Below are 19,078 nucleotides of genomic sequence, written 5' to 3'. Positions count from 1 at the left end.
GCAGTCAGAATCTGTCATGTGTGCTCATTTCAGACAGAAATACTACCGCAAATCCCACCATGCAGTGTTATGTGGGCTGTTCAACTGACTCGACCAGTTTCCTCCTTCCCCCCTCAACCCCCATGTTTAGAATTTTTATTTAATAAACTACAGCATCGCTGCACTTCAGTTGCTCATTGCTTACATGGCAGACATTTAACAGATACATTAGAAGTGACGTCATTGGTCACACCTTCTTGAAAACCAGACAGTCGCTGTCAGTGGTTATGTTGGTAGGGTTATATAGAGAGAGTTGGTTTGGGTGCTTCAGGTCAGTTTAGCACTGATCCTAAATAACGTCAGTTGGATGGTGTAAGTCCCATGCTGCATAAGGAACTGCCCACAATTCAGTGAAATTAGTCTCTATCTTCAGGAGAGGGCTGGGACTGAAAGACCAGGGTATGTCGCCGATCACAGTTGAGTGGGAAGGTTTGTTTAGAGTCTGTCCAACAATGTAAAATTCTGGCCAGTGTCCTTCGTCTCTTGCTTTTGCCAGCAATAAAATTCATTACCTTCACATAACATTTGAGAGAGAGAGAGACCTAGTTACCATTGTTTTACAAGCTAAAGAGTAAAATGACAATGGAGAACTCTGCCTTAGCTTGATTATCCTTAAAGCCAGTCTCTTGTTTAGCTTTGCCCTCCTTCTTGTACCAAGCGAGGGATTAAAGGATATTTTTCACTCAAGGGACTTTCTGGGGGAACTTGCAAATTCCATTCCCTGGAATTAGCCTTCTTAGATTTTTAAAGAACTTTTGGTCCTTACTTCCACCCCACTGCGCATCTTCTCTTCCTTTTTTATCGCTGACTGGAGAGCTGTTAGATACTTTATTAGAAAAACAACATATACATCTTTTTGTATTATTCTTATTTATTTTCACTACAGTAGCACCTAGCAGCGGTAGCCGAGCTCAGGACCCCATTGTGCAAGGTGCTGTACAAATACAGAGGGCTTGTCTTCACTGCGTTGTTAGCTCAAGGTATATAATTCCAGTGTTGCCCCTAACCCAACTCCTGTGCATACACAAAAATCTCTAGCCTCAAGTTAAGCAGAACTTTAAAGTCAAGCTAGCTGGCCCTTTAGGGAGGGTGGGTTGAAACTCAGGTGCTGCTGGTGCTTGAGCTAATAATACAGTGTGGACTCAGATACTCTGCACTGCTAATCCAATCACTCTGTGCTGCTCTGCAGTGTGGCATCTCTGACTCTAGCCAGGCAGTCTTGAAATGGGTCAAGCCACCATTGCAATGAAGACATGCCCAGCTGATCTGACACTCTAAATACACAAACCAAGGAGAGGGTAACAATGGAAACAGACGCACACCTTGGTGAAATGATTTGCCCAAGGTCACCTGGAACATCACTGGCAGAGTTGAGACCAGAACCCAGCTCTGTAGACTCCCAATCCAGGAGGTGCTCCACTAACCCACGCTCATTCTGATGTAGCCTAGGGTCTTCGTATATGACTTGCACTCAACTGGAAATTACTGCGCTGCTCTTACACTTCTTTTTAGTCAGGAACAGATTAAATCAGGATCCCATGCAATCTGCTCCCTGAAGTCAGAGGGGGCTGTGGATGCAGTGGTGAGTCAGAGACAGACTCACAGTTGAGGGCTGCCTGGGGAGAAAGATCAAGGACTCAAGAAGGGAAGAAAAACAAGAGTCTGTCTTGGTAGCTTTGAGAAGAGGAGACTTTCCTAGAGCAAGAGTGAGCCTAGGCTGGAAATCTGTACATGCTTGCAGGGGTGAAGCTGAGCCTAAAATTACGGTAACATTCCGTTAAGAAAACACCAAGAAAGAACAAAATTGAAGTCTCCATGAGCGAGCACTGGGGGTTTGTTGGTGAGCATATGCACATCCTCTGGAACTGGCTGCAGAGGATGAGAGAACAAACTGGCTGCTGTCTCCAGGCAGGATTCTGAGAAATGGAAAAGGTGCAGTCTCCAGAAAACAAAATCACCAGTGTCAAGCTGCCTCTGCCTGTATTGACTTGTAAAACACAGGCTGTCATGGGGAACATAACTGAGAACTGTCTAAACAGCACTAAAGGAAAGGTTGCGTGCACAGTGAATTCAAGTGCTCTTAACCCAGTTACTGACATGAATCTTTATGAAGAAAGCACCAAAACAGACACCAATTCCACAGACCTTTTTAAAAAAAAAAATGTGATCAGAATTATTTCCCAGTGCATCAGATGGATAAATGGATGGATCTCTTGCAGCAAAGCGCGGCTTTCAGAACTGTACAGTGGAGACTAGGATGCAAGCTGGCCATCACTGCAAGCTGTCAGAGATCACGAGCACACAGAGATGGCCAATCCATACCCCAGGTCATGCCCCCATCCTGGGCTTAGGGTGGTGCAGCAGCTGATACTGTATATCCCTTGGGTAGGAAGAATCCTTAAATTGCTGACTAAATCAGAATTGTGGCTGCTTTGAAACACTGGAGCATCACAAAGCAGCCTTGGGACAAAGCAGGATCTGGCCTGGTGGATCTTGACTCCTATGTTTTGCTCTCCGCAGATATGTGGAACTAGTGGAGGACGTGCTCTAGCGAGAGCCTCTATGCAGCTAGGAGGCCCTCGCTGAGGCTTGGAGAGGAGAATTCTGCCCTTATGTTGCTTACATACTCTGACACTTACAACAAGAGCACAAACGTTCCTTCTTTTTAAACCAAGGCTGAGGGGGTTTGGGGTGTTAAATAGGGTTACCTCAAACAAATACAATAATGTTAAAAAGAAATAAATCCCACTTAAAAATCATAGAAACCACCATCTGGAATGTTGCTGTTTGGTTTTTATGCCTTGGACCAAGCCGACATCGTGTTATTTTTGTGGTCCTGTTACCAGACATCTGCTCCAGTCTTTTGGAACCCAGCACGTTGCCCAAGAAAAGGTGGGACGTCAGTGACAACCTTTAAGCATATGGTATGCAGCCTCCTAGGGATGTGCCTTTTCCGTGGGATGTCTCTTCACTAAGAAGTCATCGGAGACCATTATAATCTGACATTTATCACAGAGAGTGAAGATGGAAAAGGTCTATTAGATCATCCAGTTCGTCTTCCTGCCAGTGCACAGTTGTGGGCTGCATGATCTAATGGGTCCTTTCATTCAGAACAATGATGATAATTAGCATTTATTCAGCACTTTAGTTCATTGCAAAGTACTTTATGAGCATTAACGGATTCTCACAGCAGCCCTTTGAGGTAGATAACGGGAGTCAGCTTATAGATGAGGAACTTGGGGCACAAGAGGTTGTGAGTTGCACAAGAGCATGCCAAATGAATCTGTGTCAGACTCAGGAATACGGTTCTAATTTTATCACTTGTGTTACAGTCACTCCTAAGGGCCCAGCCAGGATCATGGCCTCATTGTTCTAGGCTCTATGACAAAATACACATAGGAGGAAAGAGTCCCTAACCCAAAGATAGTACAGTCTAAGGAAACAAGCTTGACAAAAGATAGGAGAAAGGAAATATTAGTATCCCCATTTTACAGATGGGGAACTGAGACAGATTAGGTGACTTGCCCAGGGTCACACAGGATATCTATGGCAGAGCTGGGAAATGAAATAGCTCTTTTGACTTCGAGTCCAGTAACTTCACCACAAGATTACCCAATACATTTTCATACAGCACTGTCATTCTTTCTGGGCTCCATATCACCATACTCCCTTTGCCCAAAGCACTGACTGGTTGTGCAGTGCTCAGACAATGCAGAACAGGGTGTAAGTAATATTACACATATCACTGACTTCACTTGCATAGCTACAGACCTCACCATCCCTGAGCTCTGAGTGTCAGCCTTATGTAAATTGTCATCGCTCCATTGACCTCAGCGGAGCTTTGCCAGTTTGTAGTATCTGAGGGTCTTTACATCAGGATTGGATGTCTTGCTAGGCTGGCATTTCCAAAGGAGTTTAAGGGAGATGAGTGCCCAGATTCCATTTAAACTTTACTTCTTTAGGCTCCTTCAAAAATCCTAACCCTAGGAGGTAATACCAGTTGCTGGGCTTGTTGCAGAAACAACTGGGTGAAATCTGTGGCCTGTGTTAACACAGAAGGGCAGATTAGATCAATGTATTGGTTCCTTCTGGCCTTCTGTGAAATCATAATTATTATTTGAACACAGCTATAGGTGTGACTGGTGCCTTGCACTTCAAAGATAGACCTGGCCCCTGACCCAAAGAGCATGCAGTCTGAGGTCCAGATCCTATTCCCACTAAAGTTGATGGCAAATCTGCCACTGATTTCAAAGGGAACAGGATCCAAGCCTTAAATTCAATATGTCCTGGTAAAACAGCAGGTAAGGGTGGGACAATCAGATAACGTGGTTATTCCTTTTGGTGACATGCCCTGTGACTGAATGCACCCCTATATTCACACCCTCCACTCTACTGTAATACTCTGTGTACTAAATATGCCTTGAGCGATGTCATTTGAAAACTAATAATTCACTAACTCAATAATATTAAGGCAGATGGTGACACAAGACCTCACTAGTCTTGATTGCACGCACACACACACACACCCCCATATCTAATCTGGATATGACATGCCCCTATCCTGGTTCACACTTTCATGATAACTTTGATTTTATTCATTTGCATGGGTATCCATTGAAAAGAATGGGGATGGGAATGAGGTAATAGGAGGGAGAGCAAATAGTTGCATGAGATACTGGATCAGAGAAATGGTTCCCGGCATGAGGTGCAGGGAGGGAAGTATGAACTAAAGAGCAGAGGCTGTAATGGGAGAACAATCGTCTTGACCTTCTTATCTTTCACATATAGAACCTTTCATTCCAAAGAGGTCCCAAAGTGATCTACAAACTCTCTATAGAGGAGCAATGCAGACCCCTCCTGGGGAGAGGGCAGCAGACAACTGGAACAGAGTACAGCATTGGGAACTGGGGAAAATTTGGCCCAGGATTCAAGTACAACCCCTAGTCTTAAAAGTGCAACTGGATCTTTCAGCTGGTCGCTCAGATAGTTTTTCATATTTTCATAATTTTTAAGATCAGACGTCACCGTTATGCTGATGTAGTCTGGCCTCTAAAGCAGGCCATAGAATTTCACCCAGAAATTCCTGCAATGATCCCAATAACTTCTGGAGGAGCTAGTGTAGTGTTTCTCAACAACTGGTCCATGGTCCAGCATGGGTCCCTGAGATCTCCATGACACAGTTTAGGAAGGCAGCAAGCCAGTCCCTAGTATCAAAAAGATTGAGAAACACTGAGCTAGTGCATGTCTTCTAGAAAGAGACATCCAATTTTTCCAGGGACTGGTATCACAGTGATGAGTGCTGTAGAAATGCCTCTAAGCAATAGAATCTTGTCTGTCATGTTACAAATGGTTATAAAATGGATCCAGCCCTTTAAAAAATATGAAAAAATTCAGTCATAGTCTGAGGGCAGCCCTATTCTCCTACCATTAGTTCACAATCACCCAATATTCACCTGGCTAGAACACAAGCTGCTTCTTTGTTCCTCGAGAGTTTTGCTGGTTTCCCAAATGAATGGCACAGTATTCTAACTTTACCACAAACTGTGTGATTTTTTTTTCTGTGTATTCATCATACATTACATTTCTAAAGCAAGGTCATTTCAACTGAAGGAAAAGAGGGAAGAGACAGGATAAGCTCCTGTAATCCTTAGCTTGAGACCAATTTCAGTGTACGCCACAGGTAGGAGAAATCAGAGTTGAGATAACAGGCTTCTATAGGTAAAGCTTCCATGGTATTTTACCTTTTTCTTTATTACATTTTTGTGTTCTGTAAGTAATACAATGTTTCATTTACCTGTGGTGTCGAGCATGTTGTAGAAATTTTTTCAGCTATTTTTTTACCTATGGTACTTATGCGGCCCCTGTTGCCATAGTATCTCACAATCTTTAGTATATTTAGCCCCACAACACTCTGTTGAAGTCCACAAATTCTCTAAGCTCCATTTTACAGCTGGGGAGCTGGGATGCAGAGACTGAGTTGCCCCAGGCTCACACAGAAAGTCTGTGGCAGAGCAGGGAATTGAATCTGGGTTTCCCAGGTCCCAACCTAGTGCCCGGACCACTGGGCTTTCCTCCTTCCTGCTCTTTACTCCATACTCAAATTATACTGTGTGCATGTAAAATCTTTAATCCTACGCCCCTCAAAGTAGCAGTCGGCAAAACAGGAAAGACCCTCAAGTGTATCTGACATGTCTCATGGCTAATTCCTCCCATCAGGTTTGCAGTGCAGATCATTGCAAGGCAGTAAAAATAATTGCAACATGAGACCACTGATTTCTGGGCTGCTTCGGTGCCCTCTATCGCATTTTTATAATAGTTCTGAGTCACCTGAATATTCAGTCAAACTAGGATAATGTGAACTCTAAATTCAAATTAATGAGAAAATCTGAGGAGCCTGATCAGTGTTGACTGATAGAATACCGAAACTTGAACCCAAGAACACGCACTTAAATTTGGCCCCAGAGTTTGGTCAGTCACTGACCATCTATCTGAATTGTGTAGATCTGACACCAGTCACCAGAATGGAAGAGAAGGATTTGGACTGCCTTCCTCATTCACAAGGATGTGTTAGCAACCCATCTGCTCATTAATCTGTCACACATGGGGAGTTTTAATCTTAAATTTTATGATTTGAGGTTCATATCTAATTTTGTTCTTAATAAAACGAATTGCTGATGTAACATGCAGCTGCCCACCAGATAGCATTAACCACAGGGAGCTTATTACACCACTCATTTAGCCACTGTACAGACTCCTTATTTGCTTCTGGATACAATTAGACTTCAGCCTACAAGGCTTTTTACGTACCTTGGATCCTAGCTGACTGAGAAATCACTGGTCTCCACTACACACACACACGACAGCAGGGTTTAAGACAGAGGTGGGCAAACTGTCCTGCCCAGCCCCTGAGCTCCTGGCCTGGGAGGCTGTCCCACCTCCCCTACAGCCACGCCGCCATGCGGTGCAATGCTCTGGGCAGCGGGGCTGCAGAGCCCGGCCTGACCCGGTGCTCTGTGCTGCGTGGCGCGGCTGCCTTTCCTGGTGCAGCTGCGCCGCCAGCCACCGGAGCTCCAGGCAGCACGGTAAGGGGGCAGGGAGCAGGGGAGGGGGGTTGGATAGAGTGCAGGGGAGTTTGGGGGGGGTGGTCAGGGGTGTGGATAGGGGTTGGGGCTGTCAGAGGGTGGGGAATGGGGGTTGAATGGAGGCAGGGGTCCCGGGGGGGGCAGTCAGGAAGAAGAGGGGGGTTGAATGAGGTGGTGGGGGGCAGTTAGGGGCGAGGGGTCCGGGGTGGTTGGATGGGGCAGGGGTTCCGGGGGAGGCAGTCAGGAAGGAGAGAGGGGGGTTGAATGAGGTGGTGGGCAGTTAGGGGTGGGGGGCAGTTAGGGGCGAGGGGTCCAGGGGTGGTTGGATGCGGCAGGGGTCCTTGGGGGGCAGTCAGGAAGGAGGGGAAGGATTGGATGGGGCGGTGGGGGGCAGTGGGGGGTCCAGGGGCGGTCAGGGAACTTAGAGCAGGGGGGCTTGGATGGGGCAGGAATCCCGGAGGGGCCATCAGGGGGGCAAGAAGCAGGAAGGTCGGATATGGGGTGGGGGTCAGGCCATGCCTGGCTGTTTGGGGAGGCACAGCTTCCCCTTAACTGGCCCTCCATACAATTTCAGAAACCCAATGCAGCCCTCAGGCCAAAAAGTTTGCCCGCCCCTGGTTTAAGATCAGTGAGGGCTCTCAAGCTAACAGCATCTGCATTGCAAAGGCCAGAAGGCTTGTTGACTCTTCGGAATTTGTTGACCTTTAGAGCAGGGTGCAAGGAAGTTTAAGGGTGTCTTGGAGTTGTGGGGAGCTAGGTAGATAGATGTGTGTATGACTTTGTTTAAAGTGGGGAGGAATTGCACTTTATTTGAAGGTTTCAGAGTAACAGCCGTGTTAGTCTGTATTCGCAAAAAGATGCATCCGATGAAGTGAGCTGTAGGTCACGAAAGCTTATGCTCAAATAAATTGGTTAGTCTCTAAGGTGCCACAAGTACTCCTTTTCTTTTTACTTTATTTGGACTCTGTTAAGGCCTACTCCTTCTTTGATAAAATTGTCTTCCACTCTCTTTGTTGCATCCTATCAGCCTAGAAACTTTAACTTCTTGGGTATTCACTGCCCAGCTGGGTGCCTCTGATGGAAGAGACGGCCCCAGAAAGGATGAAGAGAATTAGGGACAGAAAGCATTCGTGTCCATTTCACCACAGCACAACTAAAATGTTCAATTTAAAATAAGATGTTGCCATTTCAGATAACGCTGCTATAGAGGAAAGATGGTCTTGCGACGGATGCACTATACTGGGACTAAGGAGATATGGCTCTAAATCCTACGGCTGCCACAGATTCTATGTGTAGCCTTGAACACCTCCCTTAATCTTTCTGTGCCTCAGTTCCCCTTCTGAAATGGCAATGATAATACTTCCTTCCCTCAAGGGGGATAAATACATTTCATATTTGTAGTGTGCTTGGATACTGTGCTGATGGGGGGCCACAGAAGTACCTACCTAGATAGTACAGTGGAAGCCAACAGAAAAATTAATTGCATTTGGTATTTCGTTAGTTATTTTTTTTAACTTTTATATTTCAGTGCTTTATATTCCATTTATATGGTGCCCTAAAGATACAATACCATGATGGTATCTCACTTAGGACAGAACAATTCACGTTTTGCTTGAGCCCAGAACAGGAACTGGCCAAATCTCAGATATCAGTACCAAGCCCTATGAGTAACATATGGTTGCTTAACAACCATGTTAAGAAGGGGCAGGCTCTCTGGCACTCTGGCTGGTTGATCAGCTCTTAGTGCTTTATTGATACACTTTTGAGAATGTGAGAGATGTTTTTTTAACTGTTCACAGGTTTAGTGTTTCTGCAAAGAAAGCCAAATTACTTAAATTTCACTGTCAAATCCACACCGCTAAAAAATTCAGCAGTGCTTTCCATCAGCAGCCAATACAGGAACTTACTGACAAAGGTTTCAGTGTTGGTCTGATTCCTTACATTTTTGCAAGGAGGCCAGTTATTAAGATTAGAATCGGTGCATGATGTTTTGTGACTGATACGTTTCAAGTTCTGTTTACTTTAATTAATATTGCCCTACTTTCTCCCCTTCTAGTGGCTGCGTCAACTGCTAATTCCACGGCTGGTGCGGCCATGAATTCTTTGACTTCTCTGGGTACTCTCCAAGGATTGGCTGGAGCCACTGTTGGACTGAATAATATTAATGCACTAGCAGGTACCGTAAACAGTGAGTATTTATTGCTGTGGTGGACAGCCTTCCCCAGTAATCACTGTAGGAAAAATATCAATTATAAACAGATTGTTACTTTTAACAAATATGCAAAACAGCGGGTAAAGCTGATCAACTTCCATTCTTTGCATATACCTGTATATATAGGGCCCTACCAAATTCATGGCCATGGAAAAACACGTCACAGACCGTGAAATCTGGTCTCCCCCCATGAAATCTGGTCTTTTATGTGCTTTTACCCTATACTATATAGATTTCATGGGGGGAGACCAGCATTTCTCAAATTGGGGTCCTGACCCAAAAGGGAGTTGCAGCGGGGTCGCAAGGTTATTTTAGGGGGGTCGTGGTATGGCCACCCTTACTTCTGCACTGCTGCCTTCAGAGCTGGGTGCCTGGAGAGCAGGGGCTGTTGGCTGGGCACCCAGCTCTGAAGGCAGCGCCCCACCAGCCGCAGCAGCACAGAAGTCAGGGTGGCAATACCACACCCTGCCCCCTTACTACTGCGCTGCTGCTGGTGGGAACGCTGCCTTCAGAGCTGGGCTACCAACCAGCTGCTCTCCAGCTGCCCAGCTCTGAAGGCAGCGCTGCCGCCTGAAGCAGCCCAGAAGTAAGGGTGGCCGTACCGCAACCCCCCCGCCCCCCCCCCACATAACTCCTTTTTGGGTCAGGACCCCTACAATTACAACACTGTGACATTTCAGATTAAAATATCTGAAATCACGAAAATTACGATTTTAAAAATCCTATGCTCATTAAATGGACCAAAATGGATCGTGAATTTGGTAGGGCCCTACATATATACAGTCCTTTAGCCTTAAGGTTTCACTAATCTTGCCCTCCAAGGTGGATTCTGTTGAGTTCCTGGGGGGGAAAAAAAAAGACTCCTTTTTTTGCAGGACATGTGGAATTTTAGGACCTGTGCTAGATAGTCAGAATGGATTCTGGAGATTGGTTTTGGTTACACGAAAGGCTCCTTTTGATTTCAGAAACCAAAAACATAAACCCGTGAAAACAGGTACAGTACCTCAGCACAAGATATAATTCAGGAATTAGTTTATTAAGAAACACGCATTTGCTGCAACTTTTCTATTAGTTATAGAGTCAGAATAGGACACCTTCTTTGACCTGGGAGCTGCATATTTGCTTAAAAATTAAAACCAATTTTTTGGTTTTTAATTTGCAAGTATGTGAGGATGGCTCAGTCATCTGTAGTACTAGAGCATGTAAATTTCTCCCATGTGGTGTAAAACAAGCACTGACATTTCCAGCTAAAAAGAAGATGTCAGTCATTAATCAGAACCTTCATCCTCATTATCAGTCACAGTAGCCAATCACAATCAAGCTTTTACTGCAGAACAACGATCCCTTCTGCTCTGTTTCTGTTACAATGACTTCACTTTTGCCTTCATTGGAAGAGATTCATCTGGCTGCATCTTCCCCCCCGCCCTGCCCCCAGCTTTTTTTAGCTGCTGCTGTTCCTTGCATCTAGCCTACAATGCAAGGAATCTATTTGGTCACCACCAGTCTCTAATTCATTAGCCATCATAATGTACCCACAGGAATGGATGTCCTCCTCAGTATCACTTGCTCACTCTGATGCTCTGCATGATGTCCTTTTTGTCACTGTTATCTAGCTGCTCATCCAGTCATTTTACTACTTGAGCTCTGATTGTCATTGATGGGAGGCAGGGGTGGAGAGGGTTAATTGATGTCCGTGAAATTGTGGTGAGCGCTTGCATGGGGCCTTGTGTAGGACAGGTCTTGCTTCTGGCAAGGACAAAAATGCTAGAAAACCAAACAAAAAAACCTTCCCAGTAAATGTGGTTCAAGGGCAGTTTAGCAAAAGTAAGCAAATCCAGAACTGCCCCTTGTCAGAATTTGAAGCAACATATGCTTTTTGTTTCTATCAAACCGAGCCATTGAAAATGGCACTCATGACAGATCTGGTCTCATTAACGATATTAACAATGTCTAATATTAATGTTCTTATCCTTGGTACATACTGAATGTATGTCGTGGGGCATATAAGCTTACAGCATCAAGGGTAGAGTGTTGCATGCCACCTCTTTTCATATGTACTCAGAACCCAAGCAAACTGGCACACTCGGAAAGATAACATTCCTTCACCAAGACTGATCCACAGTAAGCCACCTATGTGGTTTCACCTCTTGACAGCATGTGGGAATCATACCATCACACATTTAGCAATACTTGCTAGATTATGGATGATGGCTTTAGATTTTCCTAACAGGTATTTTCAAATGACATGAATGCAAATCCCATTTGCATGTGACATGTGAAGTATTATTGGTGAGTACACAACCAAGGACCAGATTTGATTCCCATGGATTTATACGAGGGTGGATTTGGTTCAAAATCTCATTATTTGTGAATGTTTCCACAGATTGCATGGAGAGTGTTTGCACATGGAATATCTGTCTGTGTGTGTGTGTGTGTCTATATCTATAGGTAGATTAGATATATAGATATAGATATATATATATATACACACACACATACAGATATTCCATGTGCAAATATATATATATATATGTATGTTTGTGTGTGTGTTTGAAAGAAACGTTTTGCAGTGAGATTCAGAGAGGGCACTGCTTTCTCATATGCTGTGATGTGAGTGACACCTCTTTCTCTCTTGAGAAATACTATGACACTGATTATCAGCCTCTGGTACTTGTGGCACTAATGGTAGTTAACTCTTTTGATACTGTAACTAGAGGCATCCCCTATCTGTATTGACAATATGCTGCTTCCGGGCCCAGGTATGCTCCCACTAACCATCTCCCATTCAGTTGTTTCCACTCTAACCTGTCATGGAGCATGTAGTCATGAAAATTTGGTTTGGAACCCTCTGTGTCCCATGTCAGGGCTAGACCATGAGCAATTTAATGGGATATAGAATCACTGGCCGGTAAAACCAAGCTCTTAGTCGCGTGAAATGGTGTAATTGCCCATAAAAGCTGGAAACCAATGATACATGCTTGTGGAATTAATGCTAGCCTTCTAAAGCACAAGTGGAGCTAGGTACAAGCCATGATGAGTTAGAAAAGGGCACTGAAGACAAATGCAGATTTGATCGTGTGTTTACACAAATGGTTGAGATTATAGTAGCTGAAAGGAAACAGGTTTGAGAAGTGGACTCTGATGTGGCCAATGGTAAGAGGCAATCCTTTAGGAAGTGCAGCCAGCCACAACCTATCCCTAAGTGACTTTCTTTCAATTAAAAATTTCTCTCCTGGGAACAGGAAGATTCAGCAACTAGGAAGACCCCAAAATCTTTGGATAACTAAAAAGCCAGTTCACGGAGACTGGGCAGCACAGTGGGATAATGTGTTAGACCGGGGTGGGCAAACTTTTTGGCCAGATGGCCACATGGGGTACGAAACTGTATGGAGGGCCGGGTAGGGAAGGCTGTGCCCCCCAAACAGCCTGGCCCCTGCCCCCTATTTGCCCCCTCCCACTTCCCGCCCCGACTGTCCCCCTCAGAAGCCCCGACCCATCCAACCCCCTGGCTCCTTGTCCTCTGATTGCCCCCTCCTGGGACCCCCCACCCCAAACTGCCCCCCCCAGGATCCCACCCCTTGTCCAACCCCCGCCGCTCCCTCTCCCCTGACTGCCCCAACCTATCTACACCCCTGCCCCCTGACAGGCCCCCCAGGACTCCCACGTCCTATCCAACCCCTCCTGTTCCCCAACCCCTGGCCAGCCCAGAACCTCTGCCCCATCCAACTGTCCCCTGACTGCCTCATGGGACCTCCCCCACCCCTAACCGCTCCCTGTCTTCTGACTGCCCCTACCCAACTGTTGCACCGCTGCATGCACCACCACCACCCCCCCCTTACTATGCCACTCAGAGCGGCAGGAGCTCGCAGCCCCACTGCCCACACGGAGGCATGACTGAGTGGGAACAGTGGGGGAGGGACCGGTGGTAGCCTCCCGGGCCAGGAGCTCAGGGGCTGGGCAGGACGGTCCCGCGGGCCATAGTTTGCCCACCTCTGTGTTAGACTGTGGCCTCTGGAGAAGCAAATTCAAATAAAGTTATTAATGAAAAGAAATCTGATGTGTAATAATGAAATCACTAATGCGAGGAGGGGGAAGATGGTTTTATGATTAAGAATGTGAATCAGGAGATCTGAATACTATTGCTGGCTCGGACACAGACGTTTCATGTGATCCTGGGCAAAGTCATTTATCCTTTCTGTCTCTGTTTCCTCATCTGTAAAACAGGGAAAATGGCATTGATCTACTTCACAGGGACAGAGAGAAACTTGAACTTAATAAAAAGAAAAGGAGTACTTGTGGCACCTTAGAGATTAACCAATTTATTTGAGCATAAGCTTTCATGAGCTACAGCTCACTTCATCAGATGCATACTGTGGAAAGTGTAGAAGATCTTATTATATACACACAAAGCATGAAAAAATACCTCCTCCCACCCCACTCTCCTGCTGGTAATAGCTTATCTAAAGTGACCACTCTCCTTACAATGTGTATGATAATCAAGGTGGGCCATTTCCAACACAAATCCAGGTTTTCTCACCCCCCCCCCCACACACACAAACTCACTCTCCTGCTGGTAATAGCTTATCCAAAGTGACCACTCTCCTTACATTGTGTATGATAATCAAGGTGGGCCATTTCCAGCACAAATCCAGGGTTTAACAAGAACGTCTGGGGGGAGGAGGGGAGGGTAGGAAAAAACAAGGGGAAATAGGCTACCTTGTATTTGTGTCCATTTACTCTTTTACGTAGAGACTGTCCAGTTTGACCAATGTACATGGCAGAGGGGCATTGCTGGCACATGATGGCATATATCACATTGGTGGATGTGCAGGTGAACGAGCCTCTGATAGTGTGGCTGATGTTATTAGGCCCTGTGATGGTGTCCCCTGAATAGATATGTGGGCACAGTTGGCAACGGGCTTTGTTGCAAGGATAGGTTCCTGGGTTAGTGGTTCTGTTGTGTGGTATGTGGTTGCTGGTGAGTATTTGGACACAAATCAGATGTCAAGAATTATAACATTCATAAACCAGTCGGAGAACACTTCAATCTCTTGGTCACACGATTACAGACATGAAAGTCGCTATTTTACAACAAAAAAACTTCAAATCCAGACTCCAGCGAGAAACTGCTGAATTGGAATTCATTTGCAAATTGGATACAATTAACTTAGGCTTGAATAGAGACTGGGAGTGGCTTAGTCATTATGCAAGGTAGCCGATTCCCCTTGTTTTTTCCTACCCCCCCCCCCCAGACGTTCTTGTTAAACTCTGGATTTGTGCTAGAAATGGCCCACCTACAAGTACTCCTTTTCTTTTTGCGAATACAGACTAACACGGCTGTTACTCTGAAACTTGAACTTAATAATGTTTGTAAAGCTCTTTGAGATTCTTTGGCAGAGGGCACTGGAACTGCTAAGTATTATCATCTGTTATTTTTATTCATCACTTTGGACAATTCAAGACAGCTCATTAGAAACCCAGGGATAGAATAAATATTTTATAGAGTGCTGAACAAGCGGAGGTGCATTGGTAGAGCTACGTGGTGGTGATTACACTTTGCCTCTCCATACTCCGCTTAACTCAAGCCAGTGCTATTAGGCCCTAGGACATTTCATAAAAACAATGGAAGAGCAGAGTAAATAATACCAAGGATCAGAGGCCTTTCTACAGGTCTGTTTTGCTCAAGGTGGAGATAAATTTAGCCATGTCTATCATAGTGATGGTAGCAGTGTCCTTCCCAGTAGCAGTGCTGTCAAACAGGGCTTTCTGTTTAATGATACAAAATAGCCTAGTGGTAGAGTCTATAGGTTCACATGAAGAGGACTTGCCCAGAGCAGAGTTTGGTAACACAGAAAGTGTTTTGATAATGGGCTGATGACTCAGAAGATAACTTGTTATCTTAATTGTTTCTGTATCACCAAGTTATTTCAACACTGTACAAAAAGCACCAGAGACAAGAAGTGGTTTATCAGGGTCATTTAATTCAACCAATGTTGCAAAAACAAACACACACACACACAAGCAGTGGCAGAAAACAATATTCATATCTCTTGGTAAGGTTGCAGTTAGATTTCAATATCAAACTGTAACAGGGTTCACATTGTGCCCCTGGGTATTCGGCCCCTGGGCCCTCCTCTTCAATGAGTCAGGGACACTTCAGTCTGTCAGCAGTCAGCAACACCCGAGCTCTTTATTCTCAAAAGGTTTCCCACCACCAGTTCCCAACTATATACAGGCTTCACAGCTACTTTGCCTACCACAGGCCTGACCAGCAGCAGACTAGAGGCTCCCACTTTTCTGTGCCTGACCTTTCTCTTTCCCTCTCCCTCTTCTCTGGCTTCCTCCCAGCCTTTATAGCTCTGGGCTAATAAGACTGGCAGGTGCGGCCAGTTACCAGACAGGCACAAGGCTATTCACCCAGCCCCAATCCATTCCCCTTGATCGGGGCTGGAGTGGCAGGAGCTGATTAAGGGCTTGTCAACCAGCACCCTGCCACACACCTTCCCCCTTAAGCAACTGCTGGGGGGACCTGGTCCGGCCCCTTCTCCCCCTGCCTGTAAGGTTATTCCAGGGACGCCCCCTGCCTCCCACTGGGTGATTTCCCCGGGTCCTCCTCACAGGGGTTTGTCCATCTTCCACCCACAGAAGGTACACTAGGTGCCCCACAGTTCTGCTGCTACCCACAGGTCCTGAGACCAAAAGGTCCTCCGGCAGGGGAGCCGGGTTGGTCTGGGCTTCGCCCAGGGCCTCAGGTTTGGTTACCCGGCCCAGGAGGGTCCGGATCTCCCTGCCTGGGGAGATCTACTTTTGGGCCTTTCCTGGGGCCCTCCCACTCTACTCCTCGGTCCCCTTCCCTGAGTGTTCCATACTAGGGCATTCCTTCAGCCCCTTGCCCTCTACTCCTCTCCCATCTCCATTCTGGCTCTGTCATTAGGGTTTGTTTCTCATTTTCCCTGGGGACCTGGGCCCTCCCCCTCATTGGGGTCTACTAGCGTAGGGGTTTCCCCTCTCTTCTTCAGGGTCCCTCCCCTCTTCCTGCCAATGGGTCCCCTCCCACAGCCTCCTTTCCCTTTTGGGAAGGCACCCCAGTCGGGCCCCAGTACCACAGGGTAAGGTAACCCCTCTACAATCCCAACCCGTTGCCAGGCAAACCTGCCCCCTACTTCCAGGGGCACCTGGGCCACAGGGCAGGGCTTCAAATCCCCGTGGATGCATTCCAGTTTCATCCTTGCCCCGAGGATAAACCAGTGTGGCTTCTCCAGCCCCCTCTGAATGAGGGAGCAGGCTGAGGCTGTGTCCAGCAAGCCCCTCTGGGGCTTCCTCCCCACTCGCATAGGGATGGTGGCCAGTCCTGGCTTCAAATCCCCGGACAAGCTCCCACGTGTAACGGGGTTTGCTCAGCAGTCTCTGAAAGTCAGGCCCATTGAAATTCCCTCAAGTTAGGCATCCATAAAATCGGGCACACAAGTTCACTAGTCGCTTTTGAAAATCTGGCCTGATTTTCAATTTTGCTGAGTCCCTGCAGCTCCCATTGCCTTTGGTTGGAGGTATGGGTCATCAGCTCTTCCGAAAATCAAGCCCTTAGTTCTTTTAATCATTTTACTGCTCTTCTCTAAATTTGTTCCAGTCTGCTGCCCTTTCCAGTACTGCAGGGCCCATATCTAAATATAGGGAGAAAATTCACTTTTATTCCATGAATTGCTGTAAAAATTAATATTAAAACTTTTCGCTGTAGTACTTTAAGGGTAGGTCTACACTACCCGCTGGATTGGTGGGTAGCGATCAATATATTGGGGGTCGATTTATCGCTTCTAGTCTAGACGCGATAAATAGATCCCCGAGCGCTCTCCCGTCAACTCCGGAACTCCAGCACCATGAGAGGCGCAAGCGGAGTCGACGGGGGAGCGGTGGTAGTCGACTCGCCAGTGTGAAGACGCTGCGGTAAATCGATCTAGGTACGTCGACTTCAGCTACGCTATTCTCATAGCTGAAGTTGCGGACCTTACATCGCCTCCCTCCCTCCCCCCCAGTGTAGACCAGGGCTCTGATACATGTGACTCATTTAACAACTATAATAGGAAAAAGAAGTGGCATAGACGGCTGCACCACAAGAAGTTTTTGCTGTCAGCCATCAATTCATAGATATAAAACTCTCATCACAGACAGTGCCATATAAATGGATTGGGTGTGCCATTTATCCATAGCTTAGACTCCTCGCCCTGAACGTCTTCCCTGGCAGTCATCCCAGTTAAGTTAATATGCTATTTATCAGGGTGCAGACCAGTGTTTTTAAAGTGATTTTACTGCCAATAAGAAGTGAGGGAATGACAACACTGGAGAACAAAGATTTCTCTTTATCAGCAGGACAGGCACAGCTTAGGCTGCAGCACTGCTAGTACCCTACGCCACGCCGCCAGTGCTTCCCAGCCCTGATCAGGAGATACCAGGAGTGAGAGGCTAGTCATGCCTCCATGCCCATTCAGTTATCTTGCCCATGTTCTGCATTGCACATAAGGGTACCAATTGTAGTGGTGGTGGTTTTGGAATGGGCGTAACTGAGATTGGTGGCCTATGTAAAATTAATTGGCAAACTTCGTTCATATGATAGTAATTTCCGGTCACTAATGACCCAGTCTGGATTTGAACTGTGTCCCATTGAAGAACTCTGCCCCATTGCCAATCCCACAAGGTATCCACCCTTGATCAAGTGGATTCCTTCCTACAGTCTTTGGATAGCCTCAAAATCATGGAGCCAAATGTGCGCGTCTTGGGGCACGTGGAAGAACAGGATTTCAGAAGCACGGTGTTACAGTACTTGCCAGTAGCAGATTGCATGTGAATAGATTTGGTCATCAAACCATTGTGCTGAAGTGATCTTTACTGAAGTTGTGTTTCGTTGTTTTCAGTTCCATTTGGTGAAGTGCTGGCTTGCATGCACTGCCGTCATTGTCGGTGTCATATAATGCCCAACTACTTTTGGAAAGCACTAATGAACAAGTGCAATTTCTTTTCTCTATTGTTGGGTTTTTTGTAAAGTTGCTCAAATGCTCTCAGGTATGGCGGCCCTGAACGGAGGACTTGGCGCAACAGGCTTGACGAACGGTACAGCAGGCACAATGGACGCCCTCACCCAGGCCTACTCAGGAATTCAGCAGTATGCTGCAGCAGCACTGCCAACATTGTACAGTCAGAGTTTGTTACAGCAACAAAGTGCTGCGGGCAGCCAGAAAGAAGGTAAGCAGCACCTGCCGGGGCCGCAAAGCACGCATCCCCAGCCACAGTTATCAAATTTTTACGATAAGCTAAATTCAGCCTTTCTACATTGGTTGGGTTGGCTTATTTTCTTCATAGATGCTTTCTGAAGAAACATGATGAGCCTAACCACTGATTTTTAACCTTTTCTTCTTTCCTGTTCAGTGTTGTTTTTGTTTTATCCTTTAATTTAATTTTTGCCATCTATCCTTCAAGGTGTATTTTACCACCCATCGTTTGTTAATGTAAAAGTACTCATTGGCTGCTGCTCACAAAAGACACTGCTAATGAAAACCACCCTAAAAGCACTTTTTAAAATTATATATATATATATTTGTTGTTGTTGTTGGGAGGTGGGTGAGGGAGGAAGTGTCATTGTGGTAACTCTCCCCTTCCCTCTCCTCCTTGTGGTTTCTATGTATGCTATGATCATCTAGCTGCTATTAGATTTTAGTTTTCAGGTTAATGACGAGATCCGTCGTTACATCGAGTG

General features: G+C 46.0%; 1 protein-coding gene across 1 annotated transcript in view; it reads left to right on the top strand.

The window, feature by feature from the left end:
* Positions 1 to 19,078, top strand: part of CELF2 (CUGBP Elav-like family member 2) — a 317,343-nt gene that overhangs the window by 287,645 nt on the left and 10,620 nt on the right. The window contains 2 exon segments of the mRNA XM_043553037.1: positions 9,178 to 9,297; positions 18,370 to 18,567. Of these exon segments, the coding sequence (XP_043408972.1) occupies positions 9,178 to 9,297; positions 18,370 to 18,567 (318 nt within the window).

The sequence above is a fragment of the Chelonia mydas genome, chromosome 1 (assembly GCF_015237465.2).
Source record: "Chelonia mydas isolate rCheMyd1 chromosome 1, rCheMyd1.pri.v2, whole genome shotgun sequence".
Classification (NCBI taxonomy): domain Eukaryota; kingdom Metazoa; phylum Chordata; order Testudines; family Cheloniidae; genus Chelonia; species Chelonia mydas.
Note: the sequence above shows the minus strand (reverse complement) of the source record. Positions and strands in the feature narration are given on the sequence as shown.